The sequence below is a fragment of the Aspergillus ambiguus genome, assembly GCF_047715705.1.
Source record: "Aspergillus ambiguus strain CBS 117.58 unplaced genomic scaffold BDV59scaffold_29, whole genome shotgun sequence".
NCBI lineage: Eukaryota > Fungi > Ascomycota > Eurotiomycetes > Eurotiales > Aspergillaceae > Aspergillus > Aspergillus ambiguus.
In genome coordinates, this window is record NW_027395542.1 from 269,485 (window position 1) to 286,063 (window position 16,579).

General features: G+C 53.6%; 8 protein-coding genes across 8 annotated transcripts; 2 read left to right on the plus strand and 6 right to left on the minus strand.

Annotated features, from left to right (window-relative positions):
• Positions 1–1,553: 1,553 nt before the first annotated feature.
• BDV59DRAFT_183764 (uncharacterized protein) lies at positions 1,554–2,738 on the minus strand. The gene has a single exon (XM_073690588.1). The coding sequence runs from the start codon at positions 2,393–2,395 to the stop codon at positions 1,649–1,651; it is 747 nt and encodes a 248-aa protein (XP_073545612.1). The 5' UTR covers positions 2,396–2,738; the 3' UTR covers positions 1,554–1,648.
• Positions 2,739–3,529: 791 nt separating this feature from the next.
• On the minus strand, positions 3,530–8,058 carry tcsC (putative two-component osmosensing histidine kinase (Bos1)). Its single transcript, XM_073697106.1, has one exon. The coding sequence runs from the start codon at positions 7,824–7,826 to the stop codon at positions 3,768–3,770; it is 4,059 nt and encodes a 1,352-aa protein (XP_073545613.1). The 5' UTR covers positions 7,827–8,058; the 3' UTR covers positions 3,530–3,767.
• A 1,456-nt stretch (positions 8,059–9,514) lies between these two features.
• BDV59DRAFT_183773 (uncharacterized protein) lies at positions 9,515–10,648 on the minus strand (the record flags this gene model as incomplete). Its single annotated transcript, XM_073690589.1, has 2 exons — positions 9,841–10,648; positions 9,515–9,780 (listed from the first exon to the last, which is right to left on the minus strand). A coding segment is annotated over exon 1 (467 nt), but the record flags the coding sequence as incomplete, so codon positions are not given.
• A 152-nt stretch (positions 10,649–10,800) lies between these two features.
• BDV59DRAFT_183777 (uncharacterized protein) lies at positions 10,801–11,842 on the plus strand. The gene is made up of 2 exons (XM_073690590.1): positions 10,801–11,571; positions 11,642–11,842. The coding sequence occupies exon 1, from the start codon at positions 10,895–10,897 to the stop codon at positions 11,345–11,347; it is 453 nt and encodes a 150-aa protein (XP_073545615.1). The 5' UTR covers positions 10,801–10,894; the 3' UTR covers positions 11,348–11,571; positions 11,642–11,842.
• On the minus strand, positions 11,562–11,842 carry BDV59DRAFT_183778 (uncharacterized protein). The gene has a single exon (XM_073690591.1). It carries the CDS (start codon positions 11,809–11,811, stop codon positions 11,572–11,574), a length of 240 nt encoding a protein of 79 aa, XP_073545616.1. The 5' UTR covers positions 11,812–11,842; the 3' UTR covers positions 11,562–11,571.
• Positions 11,843–11,998: 156 nt separating this feature from the next.
• Positions 11,999–13,802, plus strand: BDV59DRAFT_183779 (phenylalanine--tRNA ligase subunit alpha). The gene is made up of 2 exons (XM_073690592.1): positions 11,999–13,543; positions 13,595–13,802. The coding sequence occupies exons 1-2, from the start codon at positions 12,081–12,083 to the stop codon at positions 13,686–13,688; spliced, it is 1,557 nt and encodes a 518-aa protein (XP_073545617.1). The 5' UTR covers positions 11,999–12,080; the 3' UTR covers positions 13,689–13,802.
• Positions 13,803–13,819: 17 nt separating this feature from the next.
• rps21 (40S ribosomal protein eS21) lies at positions 13,820–14,919 on the minus strand. Its single transcript, XM_073690593.1, has 3 exons — positions 14,800–14,919; positions 14,246–14,519; positions 13,820–14,173 (listed from the first exon to the last, which is right to left on the minus strand). Exons 1-2 carry the CDS (start codon positions 14,829–14,831, stop codon positions 14,285–14,287), a joined length of 267 nt encoding a protein of 88 aa, XP_073545618.1. The 5' UTR covers positions 14,832–14,919; the 3' UTR covers positions 13,820–14,173; positions 14,246–14,284.
• Positions 14,920–15,055: 136 nt separating this feature from the next.
• Positions 15,056–16,577, minus strand: BDV59DRAFT_183782 (NUDIX hydrolase). Its single transcript, XM_073690594.1, has 3 exons — positions 16,190–16,577; positions 15,786–16,138; positions 15,056–15,715 (listed from the first exon to the last, which is right to left on the minus strand). Exons 1-3 carry the CDS (start codon positions 16,438–16,440, stop codon positions 15,111–15,113), a joined length of 1,209 nt encoding a protein of 402 aa, XP_073545619.1. The 5' UTR covers positions 16,441–16,577; the 3' UTR covers positions 15,056–15,110.
• Between the last annotated feature and the right edge of the window lie 2 nt (positions 16,578–16,579).

Below are 16,579 nucleotides of genomic sequence, written 5' to 3' on the forward strand. Positions count from 1 at the left end.
CGCTTGGTTTTATGACACACGAAGGCCATCATCAAGTAAAGCTTACTGAGTATATATACCATCAGACGTTTCGAAGATGCTTCTTTCTTCCGTTTCTCTACTACGGCTATCTTTTTCTACGTCGAAATAAATTGCAACTTCATGATCTTTTTCGGCTTTTAGTTTCCAGAATGCTCGATGCGAAGATATCGGCTATGGCCGTGCTCTGGGCCCTCCTCCTCACCTTGGGGGACTTCGTTCCCGGTGTGCAGTCTTTTCCAGCGGATCCGGGAAACCCTTTTAAGCATCTCAGACGTGCCCAGACGCCTTCCTCTCACAGCACCACGCCAACCCCTACCATATCAACATCTGCACCAATTGGACCTACGACCGTCAATCCAATTACTCCTTCATCTAGCTGTCCTCCATGTCCTGCAGTGCAATGCCCTCCGTGTTCACAAGCTGCTACTGTCACAGTAACAGTTTGCGAACCTTGTCCTACTGGTGGGCCTGGTGGTATCAGCCCTGGAGGTGTACGCCCTGTGAGTCCTGGAAGTGTTAGTCCTGGAGGCGTCGGCCCTGGAGGTGTCGGTCCTGGTGGTGTGAGCCCTGGTGGTGGTGGAGGTACAACCGTGATCATTTTTACATCGTTCACAACGACAACGGTCGTGGTTACTGCCACCTCGACCAATGTTCCCGCTACTACCACTACATCAGTTCAACCGACTGCAACAACGTCTGTCGGTCCAATCACCACAGGGTCTTCTCATACTACAACTCAGCCTCCAACGACTGCTACTACATCTTCTGCGTCTCCTATGACTACATCAATGCCTACTGCTACCACACCGTGTACCACAACATCCTCGACTTCATCCGTATCTCCGATCCAACCTACCACTACGACCTCTACTACTTCTTCAAGTTCGTCTGTATCTCCAACCCAGCCTACCACCACATCTTCAACTTCCTCGGTATCCCCTACGAAGCCCACCAGCCCTCCACCTACTACTACTACTACTACTACTACTACTACTACTACTACTACTAGCTCCTCCATCACTACGTCTTCGATTTCATCTGTATCTGCAACCCAACCTACTACTACCACCAGCTCTAGCACAACATCTTCAACTTCCTCGGTATCCTCTACGAAGCCCACGAGTCCTCCACCTACCACCACCACATCTGGATCTTCTACCCAGCCTACTACCACTACCACGTCTTCGACTTCTTCTGTATCTCCCACAAAGCCCACAAGCTCTCTACCTTCTACCACTACTACCACTTCGCCCTCATCAGAATCACCCATAAAGCCAACGAGCCCTTCTCCTCCTACCACCTCTCCCTGCACCACAACTACGACAACCTCCTCCGCGTCTCCGATTAAACCCACGAGCCCTCCACCTCCTCCAACCACTACTACCACTACGCCCTCGACGCCATGTACCACAACGACAACATCCTCCGTATCCCCTATTAAGCCTACGAGTCCTCCTCCTCCTCCTCCTCCTCCTCCTCCTCCTCCTCCTCCTACTACTACTACCACCACCACCACCACCACCACCGCCGCCACTACCACTACTACAACTTCCTCTGTATCTCCGATCAAACCTACGAAGCCTTCCACGACCACAACTACGACTACCACAACAACCACGACCACTACTCAACCCTGTACCACCTCTCCCTGCCCAACAACCACCACAACCACATCCTGCAGTTCCTCACCATCCCCGACGACTACCACCACCACCACTACTACTACTACTACTACTACCACGACAACTTCATCCGCCAAGCCCACGACGACGTCCTGCAGCACCTCCCCCTGTCCTACAACTACTACAACCACTACATCATGCACTACTACAACACCCTGCAGTACATCACCATGTCTGACAACTACCATGACTACCACTACTACTACAACTCCATCCTGTAGTACATCGCCCTGCCCGACCACTACGTCTTGCAGTACGTCACCCTGCCCTACCACTACGAAACCTACGACTACGACCACGACGACCACGGCTACAACTACCACCACAACCACAACCACAACTCCTACAACGACCACTACCACCACCCCCACAACTACAACCACTACCACCACTACCACGACTTCACCAACCACTACAACCACGTCGTCTAGCAGTACGACCACGACCACGACTACGACTACCACAACCACTACCACCACGACTACTACCAGCTCTACCACTACCACTAACCCCCCAACCACAACCGAGCCCACTACTACAACCACAACTATAACCACAACCACTCTACCTCCACCGCCTGAATCTAGCACGACAACAACGATGATAACAATGACAACAATGTACCACCAACGCCTGAGGCGACCCCAGATCGAACATCTGCGGGACGATGGATACGTCGAATAGAGAGACATATCCGAAACCCGTCCACGAGAGTGGGAGTAGATGGACGGCAGGGCCCGGATGAACGGCGGACGTGCGATGACCTCAATATACCCAAAAGAGCAAAGAAAGGCCAAAGAACAGAACAGAAAGAGAGAGCGAGCAATTTTGGCGCGGGTTGGGTAGAATTTGCTAGCAGGATCTGATCTTGGGACTCTTTTAGGTTAATTTTTTTTTCCCCTGTTATTTGATTGATCTGTCTGTCTTGTTTCCTTCAGCCGACCGGATATGGACTGATAGGTAGCCAGCTAGTAATGATAATTAATCATAACTACAACTCGAGAGCTGCATCTCCCATCATATAATGTAGGCCCCAGTGGGTATGAGCGAATTTCCTGAAAATCCTTGCATTCTATCCGATCACGGAGATCATGATGGCGGTGATGGTAGAGCCGTCCACCCATATAGAGGGATATTTGAATCATTCATACAGGACCAAAAAGGGAAAAAAAAGAAGAATGAAATGGATAAAACACAAGACAAAACTTGAACAACGGCCGGTTCGGAGCGTCCAGACTCCGAACCAAGAGAAAATCTTCATCTGCTAATTGGAAAAATTAAATACAATACAAATAGGAATGAGAAATGGAGATCAAGGGGAAGGTTAGAGATCTGACGCAGATGGGGATAGAAAGGGACGAAGAAGTGAAGGGTAGAAGGTTGTGACCGGGTAAAAAGAAGAATAGAAATCAGGCCGAACACATATGCAATAGACTCCGAACAACGCGAACGATCCTGGCTCCTCCGGGAGCTACTGAAGAATCCGGCGCCGTGTTGGTTCGTCATCCCCATGCTGCAGGTGAAATTTGGATGAACCCCACCAGTGGTTCTATGCGCCAAACACCTTACACCAGAAACAGCTGGCATAGCAAGTAATAACCGAAATCAGACTAACATGCGCGAATAATATGATCAAACAAGAAATAAAAAAAGACATAGGCCGTGGTTTGCTGTCGACGTTATACCAGCGACAGACACATGCAAAGTCGTAGAAAAATTCGACCAAAGATCCGGGTAGAAAAGCGAGGGGATTTATTGATGGTGGTGGGGGAGATGAGGAGTCAAGGAGTCAAAAGGGTTCCCGGGAGAGGAAGAAAAAAGACAAATAGAGGAAATTCCAGAAAAGAGTAGATAAAAATCAGAGGCACCGTCAAGAGATTTGCAATGCCAAAAAGAACACTTCTTGCAGGCGCGCAAATAGAAAGGGTATAAGGTTTGCATCGAAGTCACTCGAAAATCGCATAAGGAAACATGAAAAGCGAAGGAATAATCTCTGGAACGTCTCACGAGCTGTTGGACCGCAATAATGCCTATCGATGCGGTTAGAACGCTGGAAACGAAGATTTAACGGGCGGGGCGTCTTGGATTTACCCTCTCCATGGCAAGTTCGTCGCCTTTGTCGGCACTAGGGCTCGCTAGGCTACCGCGATTGACATTGCTGGTTGCGGTGATGGATCTCGTTTCCATGCTCGGACGTGGGCTTTTGCCGTCTGAACCTGAATGGTGTACCGGATGCATTTCGCCGCTGGAAGATATTCGCGATTCCTTGCTCTTCTCCAGAAGCGAACCACCAAGGGTGGCGCATTTCAGAATGGTCTGCATCATTTGGTTTTGCTTCAGCGGCTTGGAGAGATATTCGTCCATCTGGGCCTGGATACACTTTTCTCGGTCACCCAACATAGCGTGAGCCGTGAGAGCAATGATCGGCGTCCGACTGAGACCTGACTCCCTTTCATATTCTCGTATCTTGCCTGTGGCTTCAAAGCCACCCATGACTGGCATCTGGACATCCATAAGGATGACATCGTAGCGGCGTTGTTTGACGGCTTCGACGGCCTCCAGACCGTTCCCGACGACAGAAACATTATGGTTGTGCTTCTCAAGGATCTTCACAGCCAGCCTCTGGTTCACATCATTGTCCTCGGCAAGGAGGATATCGAACGAGCGGGAATGGTCAGTGGTGATAGGTGTCGAACGGCCTTCCAGAGCCGGGAGCATGCCATTGCCAAGGTCGATTGGCTGGCACGGTGTTGTCATGTAGGAGCTGATACCGAGGTCCAGAGCAGACTTCAAGCTCACGCACACCAAGGGGCAGACCAGCACGATCGGCACATATTTGAAATCATCGAACGTCCGCAGCAAGCGAGCCGTGGCGACTGAGTCGACGATGATAACGTCGTAGGCATGGCCAGACTCCTTGCCAGAAGGATCTTGGATTTCGGGCGGTGGGACGTGATCTTCGTTGCGGACTACCAGAGGTTCGAGGTCAATCTGCTTGAGCATCTTCAGAACGTTTTCCGCCTGGAAGCCATTCTCTCCCTTGTCAATGAAGAGAACTCGGTGGTTCTTGTACGGCATGAGCTGCGACGCGATCACATTCAATGACTGATCTGCCAGCTTCACGACGCAGGTGAAGTGGAAGGTACTGCCATGACCATACTCGGAAGTGACCCAGACATCACCGCCCATCAGGTTCACCAGTCGTTTCGAGATGGAGAGACCCAGTCCGGTTCCACCAAACCTCCTTGTGGTTGATCCGTCGGCTTGCTGGAAGGTATCGAAAATCAAGTCGAGTTTATCTTCCTCAATACCAATACCGGTATCGGATACGGAAAATTCGAAAGCGTACTCATTGGTGGCACACTGTTCCCGGTCGGATTTGCGAATCGTCAGTTTTACTTCTCCGTGCTCGGTGAACTTGATGGCATTGCCAACCAAGTTCAAAATAATCTGCCGTAGACGGAACGGATCACCGATAACGTAGTCCGGTACTGTGTTGTCGACCTGGTACGTCAGGCTGAGGAACTTCTCATTGGCCTTCACTGCGAGCGTCTTCAGGGCATTGAAGACGGTTCCCCTCACGGTAAACGGAATGCTCTCAATGACCATCCGATTCGCTTCGATCTTCGAGATGTCTAATATGTCGTCGATAATCGTCAGCAAGCTGTTGGCGAGGTTGTGCACCACGTTCAACATCTCGCGTGTATAAGGCTTGAGGTCATCCGTATCTAAGGTCAACTGCGTCATGCCGATAATGCCATTCATGGGGGTACGGATTTCGTGACTCATGTTCGCCAGGAACTCGGACTTGGTACGGTTGGCCAACTCGGCTGCCTCCCTGGCAGCGGTGTTTCGTTGGATACTATCCCGAAGGTTGGAAACCATCTTGTTGATCTTTCGCTTCAGCTCGTCCATCTCACCAGAGGCGTTGACGGTGATGAGTTTGGTGAAATCGCCGTCGGTAGCGGCATCCGTAATCTCGCCAAATGCGCGCACCTGGGAGGTCAAGTTTTCGGCCATGGTGTTCACATCCTCTGTAATCTCCTTCCATGTTCCGGCAATCCCTTCGACGTTCGCCTGGCCACCCATCTTGCCGTCGACACCGACATCGCGTGCGACCTTCTTCAATTCCGTTGCGAATTTGGCCAGACGGTCAACCATGTGATTGATAGTCACCTTGAGAGTCAGGATCTCTCCTTGAGCGTGGACCTGAATCTTCTTGCTCAGATCACCCTTGGCGATGGCCTGCGTGACGTCCGAAATACTCCGGACCTGTGACGTTAAATTCTGGGCCATGGTGTTCACATTGTCGGTAAGATCCTTCCACTTGCCCTCCACATTATCCACCTTGGCTTGACCACCCAAGGTACCATCTGTACCGACCTCGCGAGCGACCTTACTGACCTCGAAGGCGAAGGTATTTAGTCGGTCCACCATGCCGTTAATGGTGCTCTTCAGATCAAGGATTTCACCCTGGACGTTCGCGGTGACCTTCTTGGTTAGATCGCCCTTGGCGACGGCCGTCGTGACATCAGCAATCTCCCTGACCTGGGTCGTCAGGTTGTTGGCCATCCGGTTGACATTCTCCGTCAGATCCTTCCACGTGCCCTCCACATCGTTGACGGTTGCTTGACCACCGAGCACACCATCCGTGCCGACCTCCTTCGCGATCTTCGTGACTTCCTGGGCGAACTGCCGCAGTTGGTCCACCATGGAGTTGATGATGTTCTTCAGCTCAGCAATCTCCCCCTTGCAGTTGGCCTGGACCTTTTGGGTCAGGTCACCCTTCGCCACGGCCTTGGTCACCGTCGCAATATCACGCACTTGCGTGGTTAAATTGTTGGCCATGGCATTCACGTTCACCGTCAGCTCATTCCACATGCCTTGGACCCCTTCGATCTGGGCTTGACCACCGAGCACACCTTCGGTACCGACATCACGGGCCACGCGAGTGACCTCCGTGGCGAATGTGCGTAGTTGGTCAACCATTGTATTGATGGTCTGCTGGAGTTCCAGGATTTCGCCCTGGGCGCGGCTTTCGATCTTCTGGCTGAGGTCACCGTGGGCGACGGCGGTGGTGACGGCGGCGATTTCGCGCACTTGGTCGGTTAGATTCTTGGCCATGATGTTGACGTTCTCGGTCAGTTCCTTCCAGATACCGTGGACCCCGGTGATCTGAGCCTGGCCGCCGAGGATACCTTCGGTTCCGACCTCTCGAGCGACTCGGGACACCTCGCTACCAAAGACCTGCAGCTGGTCCATCATGGTGTTGATGGTCCGTTTGAAAGTGGCGATTTCCGGGTCCATTTCAAGGGGATGGATCTGGACCTTCATGGAGAGGTCACCGTTCGCGACCTGGGTGATGATGCCGCCGATCTCCCGGAGAGCCTTCTGGAAGGCCTCGTTGGCTTGCTGGTGTTTGCGGAGCTCCCGCTCCAGGAGCACGACGTCTTCATTCTCGACCTTGGTGAGGGCGCGGCGCGTCTGCTCCTCCTGTTGCTGCAACTCATCACGGACCTGGGCGATGATGTCCTTCTGGAAACTGATCTCCTCGGCCTGTTTCTGGACGTGATTCCGGAGATAGCTGATGTCCTCCTCGCGCACCACGCGAGTTCGCGAATCCAGGTCGTCCTCCTCATCACTTTCGTCCTCGTCCAGATCCTCCTCGCGCTCTTCGGGCTCGGCGGGACCCGGTCGTCGTGTCGTTGTTCGTTGTGGCGGGTAGGCGTTTTGTTGCTGCAGGGTGGAAGAAGCGTTAGAACTTTTCCGGGAGTGTGGGCGCGAAAGACCAAAGGACCAGAGGAAACCAGCCTCTCCTCGAAGCGGATGATGGGGAGAAGGCTCGGAGGTGTCAGGGGAGATGCCGGGGGAGGAAGGTTGGTGACTGACAGTTTGGAACTCCAGGTGATGAACCCTACGGACTAACGCCTCCAACTCGCTCTCGAAGGCGGCTTTGGCTGGACTCGAATCACCGGGAAGTTTAGAAATCTTTGCATCGTAGCCATTGGCGGACGGAAGGGGAAAGTGGAAGTCGAAGGGAGGAGCGGAGCCGGAGGGGGAATCTCTGGCCAGACCCTGGAGGATGGCAGCAGCGGCCGCGAGCGTTTCGTCCGCGCCAGCCATTGTGTCCTGGGAGGACTCAGTCAAAAACGGACATAAGTATCGGCGTCGAAGGTGGGGTTCGTCGTGATCCTCTCGGCGGTAGAATCGTCTAGAGGCGAGAAGAGATGAGAATCATGATCGAGAAGATTGGGAGGAGTTGAAGGAGAAAGGGAAAATTAAGGTTGAGGGAAATCAGGAGGGAAGGCGGAGGGGGGGAAGTTGACAGTCGACGGAATGCACGTGAGTCGGGTAGAAGAATAAGAGAAATGCCAAGGGAAGAGGGGGGAGATCAAAAGCTCGAGGCAAATCGATGGAAGATGAAATGAGTTGGGAGGATCAGATAGAAGATGGAGAGGGGAAGGGGGAGAACAGATCGATGAGAAGAGAGAACGGCGGATCGACAGTGAGGAACGTACCTAAAGGGACGTCGTCGGGGTACGGACACACACAAAAAGCGATGGCGGGAGGGAGGATTCTAGGGCGACATGGGAGGTGGAGGAGAGGGCGACGAGGAGAAGAATTCGACGGAGGATGTGTGGGCGGGAGAAGAGGGGAGGCAGAGAGGGAGAGGAAGAGCGAGAGCGAGCGAGAGGGAGAGCGAGAGAGAGAAAGAAAGACTAGTCGGGCGGGGAGGGAAAATGATGTGTAGGTGGGAGAGAAGACAGAGAGGCTTGGACGGGACGGAACCAAAACACGTCCAAGGGGGTACAAGAAAAGAAGAAAAGGGTCGGAGGAAAAGAGAGGAGGGAGAAGACGAAGGATTTGATGACGATCTAGAGAAGAAGAGGTGGGAAAAGGATTGTTTGCTGGGAAAGGGACGAACCACTGGGTGATGGATGGCGGTTTTGGCTGTTGTTTTCCCTATCGGTCCTGTCCTTTTTTTGCCCCTTCGTTTTCAGGTTGGATTTAATTAATTAATTTGGAGAAGGGGGGTGGGAATCCTTTTTTTCTCTCTGGTAGAGATCGGATTTTGAGGGGGGGCGAGGAAGAAAAGAAAGAGAAAGAGGGTGTGGATTGTGGATTGTGGATTCGAAAGGGGCGGAGAGGAAAGGAAAAAGAGTGGAGGGGGCCGTTTAGTCGTCGAGGGTCACGAAAGAGGACGATGAAGAAGAACGAAGAAGACAAGGCCGGGTCGGTGTCAGTGATCAGGTCAAGCCACCGAGCAGGAAAACAGACTGATCACGACTGAATAATCCTGACCCGAACGGAATTCGACAATGTCACTATCGCGAAGTCATCCAGTCTGTTCGCTCTTCCCTACCTACGCCTTACTAGCGCCGCTCCGGCTCTCCCGTCCTACCTACACTACCGATGAGATCGGGGTGGGCGTCTTCCACTAGGTCCCTCAGTAACAAGCATCTCCCAGGAATCCCTGGGATGTTGTCTCTTTCCCCAAAAGTATAATTGATTAAGCGTCGATGACAGTCACAACGTGGAAGCGAACCGACAGAGAGGGACAGGTACCTTTACAGCCCTGAGGGTACCACATACAAAACATTACCCGTACTAGAAAACCATACCTTACCTAAAGTACCTAGGGTACAATACCACGAGAGCGACCCTGGTGGGGATTTTTTTTTTCGACCTCGAATCGCAAGGTCTACGGTCACGCGGTGTCTAAAAATTCCCCAAGAGCAACTCAAAGCGGCAACCCATTATAAGAATAGCAGCAAGTGGAGGGACCCTTTCTCGTTTTGACATCGGGCTCTGTCGTGTCTCACTCCAGCTTAGCCGTTGTCCGCTGGTTTGGATGTGGTCATATTACACCATAGTGCGTGGTACTAGTCCCGCTCTTTGTCCGTCCCTCCCTTTCCCCTGACAGTTCTTATTGCCACCACGGACCACCACTGAAGGTACGCCATACTCCATACTGCGCAGAGACATTCCTCTTCAGAAACCTGATTGGTTCCCCCGTCGGTACTTGTCCTGCGAATGGTACCAATCCCTGAGGTTATTCCCGGTAAGGTACTAGGAGGTAAGGGAAAGTTTTCGATCAGTCCATCTTCTGGAATTTTTCTCATCGTTCTCCCCCTAGAGTTCCCACCCCCAACCAAATACCGTCGGTCCGCAAGAATGGAAATCCTGGTTGTGTGTGTTGATCCCATGTTTCATCTACCCCCGTAATGTTTAGGACAGCGATGATCGTCTCCAGAACTAGTGGCGATCATACATATGCCAGCTCCGACTAGAGTTGGTCCGGTCATGCCTAGAGACCACACTAGAACTACGGACTCGGAGAGGGTAAAACCCGGGCGTAAAAAATAAGAAAAGGCCCAGAGAGGTGAGACCCATGGAAATCCACACATATTTAGGGAAAAGGAAGAGAATAAAAAAAAAAATGAGAAAGGAAGTACCGAGGTTTCAAAGGCAAAAGGCATCGCTGGAAAGGTAAATCGACCGATCTGGTCTAGAAAAAGCTCAACCGACAGGGGCCTCGCCATTAGGTAAGCCTCCCCGATTGATCCATCCATTTTCCTCTTTCGCTGTACTGCGTACCGCTGCCCTGGATGTTTGAACTCCTCCTGAAATGCATGTCCGTCCTGTCCTCTGTACCACCAACCGCAGGGGAGATGCACCATAATATAATAATACCTAAAATCAGTGGCCGGAACGGTTCGCCTAGATTAATTAATCGACTCCAGTGGAATCACTCTGACTGGTTGATCTCGCGGAGGTTCCAAGTAAAAGGTTCGTCGGTTGGCTCGAATGGTTGGTTCCGTAGATAGGCATCACCGTCCACGGTGGGGGAACAGGGGAAAACTGAGGAAAGGTACCGTACTCAACCGGTATGGGTATTTAATACTGGTATCAGATACACCCGACCTCGAGACGATACCCTTTACATTTATCCCATCATGCCTTAGGTATCGACCTACCTCTTAGGGTACTTGGACTCCTACGCCACACAGCATATGCAGTTCGCCAGCTCTCGCTCGACGTACTGCGTACGTTCAGTCCAGACCTATAGGCCATGTGTGGCTCCACTCGGTCGTAACGACCAACGAGAACTCGCTAATGGTCTCTCTTCGAACCTTCCACCCACCTTCCACCACTCCTTTCTAGCCCCCCTACGCAATATCCTGTTAAGGATGAAAAGGCGCGTAAGGCGCATAATTCGGACGAGTCCAAAAAAGAACCGGTCCAAGGAAGTGAATGGCCTATCATGGCCGGATCACAGGTATCTTAGGACAGTAACAACACCGGCATCGAGGGAGTACGCAATAAGTAGTTCGGCTCCTTATCACTTAGTAATCGCGTGGCTAGGATCAGATCGTCTGCACTGCCAGATCTCATTCAAGATGTCTCACAGATCCGGAGACTTCCTTATGTCGAACAGTGAGAGTAGATTTACTCAGGGACCACTGCTCTGTGCGACTGTTAGGTCCGGAAATGGGTCTGTTTCGTCTCCCCTCCGTACTCCAATACATCGGAGTCCAGCTACATTCACTCTACCCTCGGTACTCTCTCCCACTGGCTGCAGAAGACCCTGGACTTTACTGGTGGATGTTGATGATTCTTGCCATCCACAGACGACCCGATGACTTGCTATTTCCCATCGCCCGTTTCATCTGACTCCCTGAGGGGTAAGACCAGCGGTGGTTGAATCCACCGAATCGTGATTCGAACTGGAGTTACGCCACTACCCTGTCTGGTCTGGCCATTCACGGTATCGTGGTCAAGGTTGTTAACTTCCTTCCTATTCATCTGGATGTCCTTCGCCGGTGTCCGTGCACAGTTGTGGAATATATACATTTACTTGCCTGGACTACTCCACTGTTAGAAAACATTCACACATGATGGTGGCTGCATACCCCAGTCCTATTGATGCCACTGACCATTCTCGAGGCCCCCGGATCCTAGCCTGGGGATCATTGGATAGGATCACGAGAACAGACCGTCTGCATGACGGAGGGGCAATGCTCCGGCGTGGGTGAAGGGCGACTGATGGTATCGGTAAAAGAGTAAAACGAGTACGTGAATGTAAATTGTAAAAGGCTGACGACATCCGAACCTCTAAATCGATGTCCGATTCTCTCTGGGCATGCATAACCACACGCATCGATGTGTATGGCGGGGTACAGATGAACAAGTCACGGGATGGCGTCTTTGGTCTTCCCCGCGTCCCGTAACCCGCCGAAAGAGTCACATTTCGGAAAGTGGGATGGTTTTGATTGATATCCAACATTTCTACCCCTCCACATTGGAGTCTTCCAGCCCCCTTCCTTTCGACACCTCCCTCTCGTTCCCTCCCCTCTGTGGTCCACGACTGCAGCCATGGCGTCCGACATGACGAATTCCATTCTGGACGCTCTGTCCGCGTCCGATGCCCCGATTCTCTCCAACGAAGCCTTCCCCTCCACCCCCTCATTAAATATCAAGAGTGCCCTCGACCGCCTGGGCTCGCGACAGATGGTCGAATATGACACCAAAGAGAGAGAGATTGCCACCCTGACGAAGGAAGCCGAGGAAATAGCCGCCAATGGCAGCCACGAAGCTAAGGTCTTCCAGGCGGTCGTGGCCGCGATGGAGGGGCTCAAGATTGGCGACTTGCCTGGGATTGTCGGGAAGGAGAACGCCAAGGTTGGCCAGGGAAATGCTTTCAAGAAGGGCTGGATCAAGAAGGACGGAGCGCTTCTCCGGGCCAACACGGATTCCATCGTCGATGAAACCCGCGAGCAGCTATTGACCGTGCAGCGCACACACACCCTGGACGACCAGAAGGCCCTCGCGGACCTGAAGCGGCGGAAGCTGGTCACTTTCCAGAAGGTGCACACATATACGATCCGCAAGGGCCCCAAGTACGCCCGGGAGTTCGTCAAGGAGGAGACGGACCTGACGGCGGAGATGCTGGCGAGCGGTGCGTGGAAGACGGTCCAGCTGAAGCCCTACAACTTCAAGGCCAAGGGCGCTCCGACCCCGGCCGGTGCGTTCCACCCGCTCAACAAGGTGCGCCAGGAATTCCGCAGCATCTTCTTCGAGATGGGCTTCGAGGAAATGCCCACAAACCGCTTCGTAGAGACCGGATTCTGGAACTTCGACGCCCTCTTCGTGCCCCAGCAACACCCTGCCCGCGACCTGCAAGACACCTTCTACATCTCCGACCCGCCCAAGGCCGACCCCCCGCGCGAGGACCCGGAGAACGACCCGCACCGCGTGAAGGTCGTTCAGCCGTCCGGCGGCGCCGCCGCTGCGAAGCCGCTCGACTACAAGAAGTACTGGGAGGATGTGCGTGAGGTGCACCAGAACGGCAAGTATGGCTCCATTGGCTACCGGTACCCGTGGGACGCGGACGAGTCGCTTCGCCTGGTGCTGCGCACCCACACGACGTCGGTGTCGACGTACGTCTTGCACAAGCTGGCGGCCAACCCGCGGCCGGCGAGATATTTCAGTATCGACCGCGTCTTCCGGAACGAGGCCGTCGACGCCACCCACTTGGCCGAGTTCCACCAAATCGAGGGTGTCATCGCGGATTTCGGTCTCACTCTGGGCGGTTTGATTGGATTCATGGAGGTCTTCTTCGCCAAGATGGGCATCCACCAGCTGCGCTTCAAGCCCGCCTACAACCCTTACACCGAGCCCAGTATGGAGATCTTCGGCTACCACGAGGGACTGGGCAAGTGGGTGGAGATTGGTAACAGTGGTATGTTCCGGCCGGAGATGCTGGAACCGATGGGTCTTCCCAAGGGCATGCAGGTGTACGGATGGGGGTTGAGTTTGGAGAGACCGACTATGATCAAGTGAGTTCCCCCCTCGTTGGCCATAGCGACCATTAACTGACCGGTTTCCAGGTACGGCGTGAGCAACATCCGAGAACTTCTGGGACACAAGGTCGACCTGAACTTCATCGAGACCAACCCGGCCGTGAGACTGGAGAAGGACTAGAGGAGAGACATCGAGGGCGATATAAAGATGGGCATAGAACTCGCAAAAGGATTCACGACGTGTATTGATTAACTTGCTACGGAAGAGTAACACCAAAATGAAGCGATTTTATACCATATATCACATACGATCCTACAAGATACATGTCCCACCCGTATCTGTGCCCCAGTGCGTTTCTCTGCAGCAGTGGCTCTTCAGTAGGCGGTTGTGATATTCGGCTGGATGGATGAATGTCTACCTCCTCGCTCATGGAGCCACCGAATAAATACAGAGAATGCATTCGATCCGACGGCGGGTGAGGAGGCCTTGATGTGCCGGTTGTGGGAGTCTACAAGAATCGCCGTTGGATTGCCAGTCCGGGGACGAATTATCGGACAGTATGGAAAGAAGTAGACGGTATGAATTTTGATCCATTCACATTTTTTTATCTTAAAAAAATCATGTCTCCAATGTGACCCGTCGACCGGGGGACATCAATCATGTTCCTAGTACATCATCGCATCAGCCAGCCATCCCGACGAACCGTCCGCCGACGGGGGAAGAGGGAGCAATCTCACCATCCAACAGCCCTCCTACACAACCAACGGTGCCATGATTTACCGCTGGCGGCTGGCGGTCCACACGTTGCGGATGTAGCCGTCACGCTGGGTGAGACGGTTCAGGGAGTCATCGCTCTCTCCGCGGGCACGGATGAAGCCGCACAGAGCGTAGGTCTGGTTCTCGCCGGTGTAGCGGCCGTTCTCGTCAACCTTGCCGATGGAGATCTGGACGGAGGCGTGGTCGTTGGCCTTGATGATGCGGTTGGTGGCGCTGCACTTGCGGGGGACGTAGCTGGAAGAAATTCAGTCAGACCAAAATTCCACGAGGGTTCTTGTTCCGTTCATCGGATTTCCATGCGTTGTGCGCCGGGGAAGAGCAATCCCAGCAAGACGAGTCCAAGCCATGCGATCGCACCAAGATCATCGTGGGGAGCTTATTATTTTTTTTTTTTTCCCTTGTCTGAATATATCGAACGAGCGGCTCGCTGGGTTTTGGTGTGCGCCTTGCGGATTCGCTCCCTCCCCGGACGCAAAACGCTGAGGAAAAATTCCACAGGACACAGGGAACATACAGATCGACAATCTCTCCCTTTTCGTTCTCCATTTTGGCGGTTGTTGAGTCTGGTTGACGACGACGAGTGGGAAATCGGAGGGTGCGCTGGGGTTGAACGGACGGTGGAAAATGCGTGACTTTCTCGGTTGCGGCCGATGGTTGTGTGGGTCATGTGATCCTTGCGAGTTTGTACCCTCTGCTTAGTCACCGCTTAGATAACCAACTCCTCTCCTCTCCCATAACTAGTTAAAGGCGTACATGGTTTTGCAACTTGCCCTTGAAGTATTCGGGATGATAATGACCGGTCCCAACTATATACACTATATACTTTTATAAATTGCTCTTCTTCCGCTCCTCCTCTAAAATCTCTTTCCTCGCCCGCACATCAACATGGCGGACCGACCCCTTCTTGAACTCCACCAGAACGACCAGGTCCGATTCGCCGCGACGGTTGCTCCCCTTTAGCTCCGGTCCGGGGTTGTCGAGCGCCAGCACTGACCGCCCGTCCGAGGTCATTTTAAGCACCTTAGGGGAGATGCACTTGGTGGTCCAGGGTGGGGAGCCAGAATGCACGAAGTCGGTGAGTGCGGCGCGCCGACGCCAGCGCTCGTCCATCGACGCGGATGCGCGGGGCTCCAGGTCCAGGAACCGCGACACGAGATGGAGCAGCAGGAACTGCGGCGGGAACAGGATGATCTCGCCGCGGTTAGACTGGCGCAGCCACTCGGAAGCGGGCAGGAAGCGCGCCTCGGTGATCTCCACGCCGCCGTCGCTGGTGGGGATCTGGATCTCTTCGCGCTCGCCTTCGGCAGGGATCTCGTCCAAGACGGGTTTCTCGGACTCCTGCGGCTGCAGGAAATACAGGTACATCTGCGTGGTGTAGCGTTTGGGGACGTTGGTGGGGGTGATCCATCGCGAGAAGGGGATCAGTCGGTCTAAGCGTAGCAGTTAGTTATCTGTAAGGAGTAAAAAGTAGTGGGGGGGCGAGGACGGAGTCTCACGCACCGGTGTCTGGCACGGCTGTCGGGCTGATCTGTTTCAGCCAGTCGCCGAACGTGATCTTGCCCTGGTGGATGGCGCGACGGCCCTGTTCGCGCTCCTGTTCGGGGACAGCGAGGAGCTTACCCGTCGACTGGTCTCGGGCGAGGAGGATGCCGCTTTCCTCGAAGAGCTCGCGCAGGGCGGCGGTCCGATACCAGGGCGCATCCTCGTGGCGCTTCTGGTCCTCTGGCGGTGGACAGGGCCCATCCTGGGCATCTAAGTTTCCTCCGGGGAACACATGGGCGGACGCGAAGGAGGTTGATGTTTTAACGCGGTGCAGCAGGAGGATTTCATTATTCGGCGAGACCAGGATGACACTGAGATGTGTTAGAGGCCGGGATCAGCGCGGAGGAGAAAGCTCGGCTAACCTGGAGCTCGGGCTGGGGATAGCCGGCTTCGACTTCGGTTTGGCATTTGGAGAAGGCATGGTGGAAGGTTTCGAGGTAGAAGAGTAATACTGAACTGCGATAGGGGATCGCAAAAAGCAGCAGACACCAATCTGGGGTGCAGCCCGTGTATTCTGCTTCTTATAGTTCCGATTGAACCCCGACGGCAGGGAACCTCGGGCTCGCAGTGTTAACCGGGACAGTGAGCGTGACACATGGGCTGCTGCAATCATCTCCGTTGTCGCGTTCCCTTCCGGCGCATCGGAGGATATTGCAGAGTTTCGGTGGTCGGAATCCGGTATACTAGTCGCTGAGACGCATTGAGGGCGATGACGGTGTCAACGGGGTGCGAACATTGACGTTGGAGGAGAG